Here is a 10,807-nt window from a genome sequence, read left to right as displayed (position 1 = left end):
TACAGGTGTGTTCAGATCCAGGATCATATATTATACGGGCTTAATATTTCCGCCAGATTTGGATCGTTTTCAAAACGGATATGAGACATGTATCATATTTTCGAGCCGGATATGAACCGAGACACCGGATAGTCCGTATCGATTTACAGCCCTATGTCTAATAAATACGTTAGTGTTAAAAGTCAATAATAACCTTTATATATATAAATATTGTATAATGAGTAAAGGGTAAATTGGTCGTTTTGAATTAAATTACTCATGGTTGCTGTATTATATATATAATAGATTACTTTTTTAAAATTTTTCTTTTTTTGAATTAAAATATGTTATATCTATTTTAATTCAAAAAAAGAAATTTTTAAAAAAAATTGTTTTAAGTAGGTGGTCAAGGCACCTAAAATTGTGTGCAAAAAATCTTGATGCCTTATAATAAGGATCAAAGGGAGTACTTAGTTTGTATATATAGGCGTTACTTGTCAAGATTTCAAAATGATCTAATTTATTTATCTCATTCACTTGTTAGAGCATCTCCAACGACGTTCGATATAATCGTTGGTAGAGCATCTCCAACGACGTTTGATATAATCGTTGGCTAAATGGGATCTGTAAGACATTATGTAAAATTTGTTGAACTTGTAAGACATTTTGCTTTAATAAAATTGGCTATATTGGTTGGTTATAACTTAAAAATAATATGTTATTAATATTTTATATTGTTAAAATAGAATATATCAGTTTAATATAGTAATAAATGATATGCAATCTTCCTACAGATTTCTTACAGACCTGTAGAAGTTCGACAAATTTAGTCATCCATGAGAGGTTGGCTAAAATTATAGACAACAACGGGGTATAATTGAAGTTGAGTTTTTCGAGATTTTGACTAAATTTTTTTATTTTTAATATGACAATTTACCTTTTAGTTAAGTGTTTTGGATGGTAATAGATAGAGTTCTTACTTAACCCTCAGTACCTACTTGCTTTATTAAATTCACATACTTAAAATTAGGTTATTATATTTCATGACATTTAAACAAAAGAAGATTAAGAAAATAATTTCTGCACTAAAGTAAAATTTTACAGCATTAGCATCGGCTTTATTCAAATATTAAAAATCTGAATAGTATCGCGCGCATACTTGGTCCATCGGATTTACTTTCTCAATTTCCGCCCTACGAAAATCAGCTCTCTCCGAAATCAGTTTGCTCTCAATTGCCCGAGTCTGCTCAATCTCTCAGGTGCTCAATTTCTCGGTGAATCTCTCGACTCTCTCTCAATCTCAATCTCTCAGGTGCTCATTCCCAATCTCTGGGTCTGCTGCAAAGCTAGGGTTTTCATCAAATTCACTGGGTCTGTTCAATCTCTCCCCGAATCTCTCGGCTCTCTCTCTCTCTCAATCTCTGGGTCTGCTGCAAAACTAAGGTTCTTCATCGAATTCACCGGGTCTGGTTCTTTGGTCGATTGGGAAATATCTCGGAGATTATTCAGTGGCTGGGTTGTATTTCTTTGCAGGGTTCTTTGGTCTGCTGCAAAACAAGGGTTCCTGGTATGTACTTTTATTTGCTGGGTACCGTGATTTGGTCAAGTATGTTCAGAATTTTGCAAGACTAGGATTTTGCTGGGTACTAGGATTTTATTATCCATGAAATTATTCATTGTGATTCTGTTAAGTACGTCCAGGATTTGGCAAATCCAAATCCAGGACTTGGCTTCTCAAATAAGATATCATAAGCTGGAAACAGATAAGGAGTGTTATTCATGAACACTATTGGAATTAGTATATAATATAAAACTCCCGTCGACATTTTACAAGAAATTACTTGATTAACAAAGAATATTATCTAAGCTTTAGTAAATGGCAAAAAGAGCACATGGTCTTACTAGACAGGATTACGTATTGCAGGAAGTATAGTAATATGACTAATATCCCTACATTTCCCTCATGCCGATTTCAAGTCAGGTACTCCCCGTGATAAATAAAGTTTATTATGCTGCATATCACAACCTATTTCTAGAAAAGGCAGGTACAAAGAAGGAATCTAGTACTGTAAAAGGTGTGATATATTATTCCTTGATATGTGTGGTTTGTAAGAAAGTTACATTGAATAAGTGAGCAAAGGAACAATAAATCGCTACGAGATCAATTCTCGGAACTGATACCAACTTGTAAGGTGCATAAGCCTAATTTCTTGTTAGACGGTCCTTGTTAAACATGTTTGATAGTTAAGGTGTAAAGAGAACATTCCTGCTTTCTCAGCTAACTCAACAAACTTGGTTTCTCAATGTTGTTTTGAGTTAGCTGAACCAATGAAGAAACATCATTTGCTTGTATCTCCCAAGACTTCCATTCTGAAACTTTCACTCTAACCAGCTCTGTGTGCAAAAACAGAAAAAAGATGAAAGGCGACAAGCTAGCTATCCGGTTAATCTTCGTTCCTATTCCCTAAGTCTGCAATATGCATAACTTATACTATCGTGCATATACATAATAATTTAAGCATACATATATAGTAGTGAACTTTAAGGAAATTGTGTTTCACTAGCTGCTTGAGTGAACTTTTTAGTTATGTTGTCTACATTATATAACTTTTGGTTTCGGATATTACTTGCTATATATTCATAAGTATACTGCAAAATACTGCAAATGGCATTAGGATCTAGAATGACCTAAAGCTGAATATCTTATGGCAAAATCTATGAGCTGGGGATTTAAGAAATAATTCTAAATAAATTTCTAAGATTACTCGAGGTCTTCAGGCTTAGCAAGTCATCCCCTGGCTTCGCTACTGTTAATTAGCCATGATCTGTATTGGTCTCACAAGGGGTTATGAACCTATGGTTTTGATATTTTATGAGAGGGTGAACCGAGCTTGATGTTCTGTGTTGATATTTTGTAGTTTTGATATTCAGTGGTAATCAATTTAAATGCTATATTAGAAAAATTAATAGTAATGATTTTGCTTTTATGTTGCAGTGAATAAGTAGTTAAATGATAAAGAACGAGTAGCAGCAGCTAGCATTGGAATCCTAACCTTGTTTGCGCAGATCACCACTGATTCGAAGGTACAAATCCCCAGATCTGTTTATGAATATGAAATTTATTCTCTACAGTACTGAATCTAAAATACAGTCCATGTTGTAAGAACATAGTTAACTAAACAAGGAGAACAGCTTTAAATCATGTTGGCCTTTCTTTTGATTTTCTTAAAATTATAATACAATATTAAACTTGCATTATTCCCTGAATCATTATATTTTAATTCGACTTTGGGTCTAGCACATGCCGCAAGGCTTCAGCCAGCTAAACTGGTGAAACTATTTAGATATATTGGCCAAGATAAACAAGACAGATGTCATTCTATCATACTTCTACACCATATTCACGGCAAAATCATCTGGTGACACAAAACAATCATGATTTAGGCAGCAGGAGATGGCAACAGTTTAATTCATTTATCAGGAAAGTTCAAAAGTAGGGGTGTGCACGGGTCGGTTCGGTTCGGTTTTTAGCTAAAACCGTTACCGAACCGTACATGTCGGTTCGGTTCGGTTTCTACCTTAAAACCGTTACCGAACCGTTTCAAACGGTTTTTTTCGGTTCGGTTAACCGTCGGTTTGGTTACGGTTTTTTTCGGTTTCTTATAATAAAAAATATTATACAAATTTAATAATCAACTCAAAAAAATTTTTAATAAAAAATAAGGTATAATCACTAATTAAATATTATTCATTAGTACGTATTTTACCAAAATAAATAAGAAAGAAAATATTTAAAATATAAATACTTATTAATATAATCGAAATGAAGTAGATGAACACTATTACGGTATGTAAAGATGATCCAGAAATGTAAAGTATGAATCAACCCAGTGTTTTTTTTTTAAGGAAACGAACTTGCATTACTTAGAAATTATAAGAATTCAGTACAAGGCTTAGTTACACAGTATCCCTTTATGGAAATGATGTTAATTACTAACTACTCTACTACTCTCTCTCTACTTAAATATAACAAACTACTGTAACTTGCTGACTTGTAAACTATAGTTGAGGTGGATAGTTCCTTACTTAGCAGATAATATACCAATAATACCAATGTAATAATTTATTTTATATAAAATATATAATATATAATAAATTATATAATATTATATAAGCGGTTCGGTTTTTCGGTTCGGTTTTAGGTGTAAAACCGTAACCGTCGGTTCGGTTAACCGTCGGTTCGGTTGAGCTACGGTTTTTTTCGGTTTTTTTCGGTTTCGGTTTTTTTCGGTGTGGTTTTTCGGTTTTTCGGCTCGGTTTCGGTTTTTCGGTTTTTTTTGCTCACCCCTATTCAAAAGCACTGTAAGTGAAAAAATGCTGCTATGGAAGAAAAGGCTGTTAGTATAAAAGAATTATTTAACGTAATTATTCTTGGACTCCTTTAAAAAATGTAATAACCATATCACACCTGCTCTGATATTAATGTGATGTCCTAATTCTCTGTATGCTATGTGATCGTGTGACCTTCTGCGTCCTACCGTGTAGTCCAAGTCCTTGTGCTAAAGGTAGAAAAATGAAGAAAATGCACATTATGAAGCATATAAATTCAACCCATTAAATTACCAGATTAGATCTAATGACATCTGCCATTCACTTTGGTAGTTTTAAATTACAGTTTAAAGCATGAATTATTGATAAATATTTTGTATCAAACTGCAATTTGTCTCACCTGACCAATTTTTTTTTTTAATATAAAGACCTCATCAGGCCAAGTTAGCCAGAGTATCACTTATTCTAAAACAGATTATCAAGATCTTCCGTAGAATAAACAGTGACCTACTTCTGGTGAGCTTTTGGCAATCTTTGCTTGAAACTAGATGCACTTTAACTGTCTTCTACTTCTTTTGTAAGTCATAATCCTCTAAATAGGTTAAATGAATATTAGTCAGTTGATTAACCTTTTTACCCTTTGTCTGCTATAGTGGGTTCATGTTATAACAGCTATCAGTTCCATTGCTTAAAAAAAGCAGTATAGAACTTATCTTCGCACTTAATAATCTGATTTTGACCACTCGAATTATATTTTCAAGCGTCTAACATGAATTTCTGCATCTCATCAGTAAAATAACAAGGCTGTTTTAAATGTTAGATCATAGTTGGTACTATTATATCAAACGATAAGGTATTTGACCGAAAACTATCAATGTGAGATTATTGATAAATGTGGAGCGATATTTAAAAACTGCATACCGTGGATAGCCTGAAAGGACAGAACTTTGGCTTTCCGTGGATAGCCTGAAAGCGTCTAACATGAATTAATCTTAGCACATCTATCTATATCACCCCTTCTTCATAATTTAATATTCTAGAACCCTTAACTCTAAAACTGCAGCTATCTTCTGCAGAAATAAAAAATGCATTCCTTGTTTATAAGTACTAATGTGACTGAAATTATTATTTTGAAAATTTATAATTAATTTAAATGAAATAAAAAGTAAAAAAGGTTGTAGCATTTATAGATACTGTTCGTCAGAGGAGGGACCATAATATTTAGAGTAGTCATGTTATGCTATCAGAAGATCTAGATTATTTAGAGTAATGAAGAAGACATAACAGAAATCAATAAGTAATTGAATTCAAACATAAAATTTAATAATTTGTTTGTAATCTATTTGAGTATTAATATCCGACATGACACGTATTTGCTATCAATTTATTTCAATACCTACTAACTTCTCCCGCATATATTGTATATAGAAATCAATAAGTTATATAGAAATATAACTTCTGTATTGAGTCTAATTATTACTTATGTGTGACGCAGGACAGGCTTCATTTTATATTTTTTTGAGTAAATTTCGTGATTATTTACTAGTTCAAGAGAAGCATTACTACCTATTATTTTTAAATCGAAGATAGAAGCTGAGTGTTTCCAATGGCCAAGCGAAAGAAAAATGCTAAAAAACCAGCTGCATCTCCTGCGACTAACAGTTGTGAAAATGACCCCAAGGAGCACGAGATACAGGATAGAGAAGATGCTTTCAATGACCAGGAAGGTATGGAGACTTTAAAGTAAGGTTCTGGGGTTGGGTGAGTGGTGTTCTTGTTCCTTAAAGCAAATAGCTTTGTGTTATGGTTTGAATACTTAATCTGGTATAATGTTAATTATAAGTCAGCAATTTTGACCTTTTTAATAGAAGTTGATGAATTGTCATTGATCCCGGCTCTTACAATGATATTAAATTATACTCTAAATATCTCTGTAGTTAATCTAAATTGAAGTTTTATTTATTCATTTGTAGACAATACAAATGCAGTTTGGTGCATTCGGGATATGTCGGCTCAACAGTTTTGTGGAAATATTTTAATCATGTCATATTCTTCTAAACTCAGCCCAGGAGTTCATCATCATAATTATCAGTCTCCACTCTCCACTGTTAAAATCCGTCCTTTTTCCATAAATTGTATTTGTAGCTATCTTTTCATTTTCTTTCTCTCATCAATTTGCTTTTCTTGAAATCCAATCAGTTTCTCCTGAACTTTCCTTACATTGATCCTACAATTTATATTGTTGTGTCAATGTCTTTTGTTTTCCTTTGTTTTTTTATAAAGGCTTCAATATAAAATTCATTTGGGATTTTGGACTTTGGAAAGAAACCAGTAATATTTTCATTGTTTTTTCCTTGTAGTTCAACGTCAAAGTGCTGCAATCAGGACTATTCGTGATGCTGAGACTGAACGTGTACTGACTGGATTGCGTTTGCTGCGCTTATATTTCAACAAAGACCAGATGCGAACTCCTGTGCTGCAATACTTCAAGGAACACCTTCCAAATCTGGAACACATAGGGCAGGTGAAAAATGGAAATTATGAAGTGCAATGGAAGGCAATGGATGAAAACTTATACACGGGTCATGCTGATGGAGGAAACATGCATGCTTACCTTTTAAATCAGATGTCCATGGCTTACCCTGACTGCAATGCTACAATGCCATCTTTAGGTGGTTGTGGTGTTTCCACTGAAACAGGTTTCAGGCTTTTTCTTCTGTCTTTCTTCTTCCTTAGTTAGTCATAGGTCTCTAGTGATGCATGAAATACATGCCACATGATTGCTTCTTTATTTTATCTTACACAAGTTTTTAATTTTGCAGTAAAAACAAGAATTCTTGGTGCTGACGCTCTGAATATCAGAAAATTTGTATGCTTTAAAACACTTGTTACATAGTTGCAATTTGCCACACTCATGTTTCTTTTTTTTTACTTCCAGTCAATCTTCTTGTGCAGAATTTGGAGGAACCATCAGATACTCGGATGCCTGGGTTTCAAGAATCTGTCCAGACTCCTGGGGTATGCACCTCGTTGGGCATTCTTTCGTTTATTAACTGGCCTTCTTGTTACATGATCTGGATACAAGTAATAACTAATTGCAACATTAGTACTTTCCAAGAAGTATTGGATATTGATTCACTATCACAGTATTGCTCTTTATGTCTGTAAATTTCACGCTGTTCATTTAACTTGAAAAAGAGAGAAGCTTTCAATATGTTATCTTTGACAGAGTCATGATTTCAATCTTGGTATGTAAAGTAGCGTGATGGAGTTATTTGTAATGCTCTGTCAGTTATTTAACCTAATTAGTTACTACTATCATATTTTACTAGTTAAGATGTTGTGTTAGTAATTGACAATTAAAATCATTGCCACAGGCTTACAGCCAGCGATTGTCGTTTGGGATGACACCGAAATCTCGAAGAGTTCCAAAGCATGGCGAGATGCTTCTATCTGTACATGGATCACCTCTTGGTGTCTATAAAGAGGATAGCATGGAGGCAATAAATGGTATGCTTTACTTTCATTAATAATTCGTACCCTAATCGCTTTATAATGTTGATTACACAAGGACTGCCAAGCTAATTATGTTATATGTTAAACTGTAGTGTACATTATACTGTAAATCAGAGCATGCTTGCTTAGTACATGTTTTTTTCTATGGCTCCTGTAACTTTGATATATTTTGTAAGCACTTGATATTGTTATAATCTTGAGATGATTATAGTTCATGTTTTGGCAATGATACAGAGTCGGGTGAAGATTGAACGACGACAGGTCTAATCAAATTGGTCCATTGGTCTTAAAGATTACTGTATTGGCCCGGGCTTGAGGCAGCTGATATGTGGCTTCTTTATTGTAACAGCATTTCCGTTGTACTTACTAGGAAGTTTAATTTTTTGAATGGTGGTAAATTGTTGTCTGCTAAATATAGTCTCTGAAAACTCCTTGGGCAGCGATATATAATGTTTATAATAAGTTATAATTCTTTAAATCAAACTTCAATTGTCTAACTCCTAAATTACAAGTTCAAGTAGTTGAAGGGATGAAAAGGTTAGAGTGATATTAAAATTAACTCGCTTCATATTTGTAGGACCTCAATTGTCAAGCTTTGGATGATGAACAAAGTTAAGTTTGGAAGAATAGTCAAGAAGATAAATGGTTATATGTAATCCTGGTAAATTGTATATGTTATTTTGATATTCCTATAAAATATGTTTCCAAATTTAAATTTAAAATTTTCTTTGATTGAATAAAAGTTTAAAAATCAAATTTTTACTCAGGAAAAAAAAATTATTTATAGAGCTATATTTTAAACTAGACTTAAAAAGCGTGTCAAAAAGTAACGTATACGATTGAATGAGACGGAGGGAGTAGTTATCTCTTAACATGATTAGGAGCCCGTTTGTCTGAGTTTATGGCTTATGAATTAACGTGGCTTGCTGGTAGCTTAAAATGTCTGTTTGAGTAACTTTGGCTTATGAATGACTTATGAGTTATTAAAAATATAATAATAAAAATAAAAGTGATTTATGAGTAACTTATGATTTGGGAGTAATTTTTATCAAAAAAAATTCAAAAAAATTTAGCCACCGAAAAAAGTACCTAAAACTAATTTATGGTTTTAAGTCTGCTTATAGATTATTTCTGACTTGCTGATTTTTGACTTATTACACAAACAGACATTTTTCAGAAGTCAGAGATGGCTTAAAACTCGGGCTTTAAGCCGAGACAAACACTCTCTAGGACACTGAATTGCAAAACAAGGTACGGTGAAAAAATTGCGGACCTAGGGATAACGTCTTTTTTACTTTGGGACCTCAATTTATAAAATAGGGAGAAAATCTGTAGCTGCATGCCTGTACTGCAACGGCTGATTAATTTGAGTCCATTCAATATGGTACAGTCAGAGAGCTATTAATTCTCTGAGGTATTAATTGAAAATGAATATGAGTAACTCCTTTTGCAGAATAAAAAAGTCTACATAAACGTACACAGTGGTGGCAGTGTTCACATCCTGAATTCTAACATTTTCACATCACATTAAATAACAGTGCTTCCTCTTCCCCACAGTCAGAGCCCCTTGATCCGAAATTGTTGAAGAAGATGACATCTGCGACGTTACGAATTGTAATCCTCTTCATGGCTCTCATCTCAATGCATGGTATGGACTTTGGTAGTACTATCAGTTTTTGTTTTTATAAATGAGGATGAGTATAAATATTCAGGTGTACTTCTGGATTTTGAAATATTGGTTTTTCGATTTTCGGATACACATTTTTAAATTAATTGTTCTTATTATTAAAATTATTACTTTCTAGAAAAATATAAAAAGATATGTTTGAATAAAAGTCCAGGGAAAGGGTCGAATACAAAACTGTTTTCTGCTCTTAAAAACAACCAACTGTTTTAAAAAAGAAACTACGTATTCCAAAATTTATCTCGAAATATTTGTTTCAAATAATGTGACAGAAACAACACAATTCTATTGCATGATTTATGTGCAAAAAGGAAGTCCTACTAAAATTTGGAGAGAAAAATTGAAAATATTTTTTGGGATACATAATATTTTCCTTACATAAAACGGGTATCTGGTCGCTTTCATAAAATGTATAACTAGAAAAGTTTTAAAATCACCTAATTATTTTAGTTGTTTCAGGACAGCAATTTTAATAATAAAATGATCTTATTTTCTGAAATAAAGTATTTTAATCGAACGAGGATGATCCTTCAGGTGAAAGTTGCAAACTGACATTAATATGCAAGGATGAACAATCTTCACGGACACCATTTCCCTGCCACAAGTCTGAGTGTGACGACTTCTGCGCAAAATCGCAACCTAATGGATGGGGAAAGTGCAAGGACGAAGATCCATATGTTTGCCAGTGTTTTTACATTTGCTACAAAGATATTGATCTTCCCAAACAACCCTTGGTTGCTCATTCTTCATCTCCTCCTGGAAAATCTTAATTACATCTATAACTCAAAGCATTGAGGCTCTTGATGCCTTTTGCATAGTTTAGACTTTTAGTTATCACAAATTTCAACTTTTTCATTTTTCCTGAAATTTCTATGGGCTTACAAGTGACTTGATCTTTGATTTTTCCTTCAAAATATGTCATTATTGTTACAAGTATAGATTCAATGTCGTATCCCGTGTTATCTATGTAGTTGAGATAATGTGTATGATATAAGTTAAAAATTCTCGATATAATTAGAGAAATAGTATCATCAACACGCAAGAAACTCTTGAATCACCATTAATCTCTACCGTGGAGAATAAAAACTCTGCTCGCCCTATCATCACAAAAAAAGTTGCGGGAAGATTACTAGTTTTAAAAAAAAAGAAACAGATATTTTGAAACAATTTTTTTTCCTTAGACGAATGGAGTATGTAACAAATGCCATGCATCTTATTCTTGTGTGTATTTCGAAGTACTCGTAGTAGATCACGGAATAAAATGAGAGTGGGGTTTTTTCTCCGTTGTTGGGACGTACA

At 33.1% G+C, this 10,807-nt stretch overlaps 1 protein-coding gene across 4 annotated transcripts; it reads left to right on the top strand.

The window, feature by feature from the left end:
* The first annotated feature begins 1,119 nt into the window (after nucleotides 1-1,119).
* Nucleotides 1,120-8,263, top strand: LOC108216062 (uncharacterized). 4 transcript variants are annotated; one of them, XM_017388726.2, is made up of 9 exons: nucleotides 1,131-1,546; nucleotides 2,975-3,063; nucleotides 4,737-4,824; nucleotides 5,804-6,035; nucleotides 6,669-7,007; nucleotides 7,131-7,177; nucleotides 7,264-7,326; nucleotides 7,686-7,818; nucleotides 8,059-8,263. In XM_017388726.2, the coding sequence occupies exons 4-9, from the start codon at nucleotides 5,915-5,917 to the stop codon at nucleotides 8,073-8,075; spliced, it is 720 nt and encodes a 239-aa protein (XP_017244215.1). In that variant the 5' UTR covers nucleotides 1,131-1,546; nucleotides 2,975-3,063; nucleotides 4,737-4,824; nucleotides 5,804-5,914; the 3' UTR covers nucleotides 8,076-8,263. The 4 variants fall into 4 exon arrangements, with proteins under 4 accessions (XP_017244213.1, XP_017244215.1, XP_017244214.1 ...); XM_017388727.2 differs by having other exon boundaries at nucleotides 1,135-1,546; nucleotides 5,809-6,035; XM_017388724.2 differs by lacking the exon at nucleotides 4,737-4,824 and having other exon boundaries at nucleotides 1,120-1,546.
* Nucleotides 8,264-10,807: the final 2,544 nt, after the last annotated feature.

This window comes from Daucus carota, chromosome 4 (assembly GCF_001625215.2).
Source record: "Daucus carota subsp. sativus chromosome 4, DH1 v3.0, whole genome shotgun sequence".
Lineage (NCBI taxonomy): Eukaryota > Viridiplantae > Streptophyta > Magnoliopsida > Apiales > Apiaceae > Daucus > Daucus carota.
This window is presented reverse-complemented; position numbering and strand designations above follow the sequence as displayed.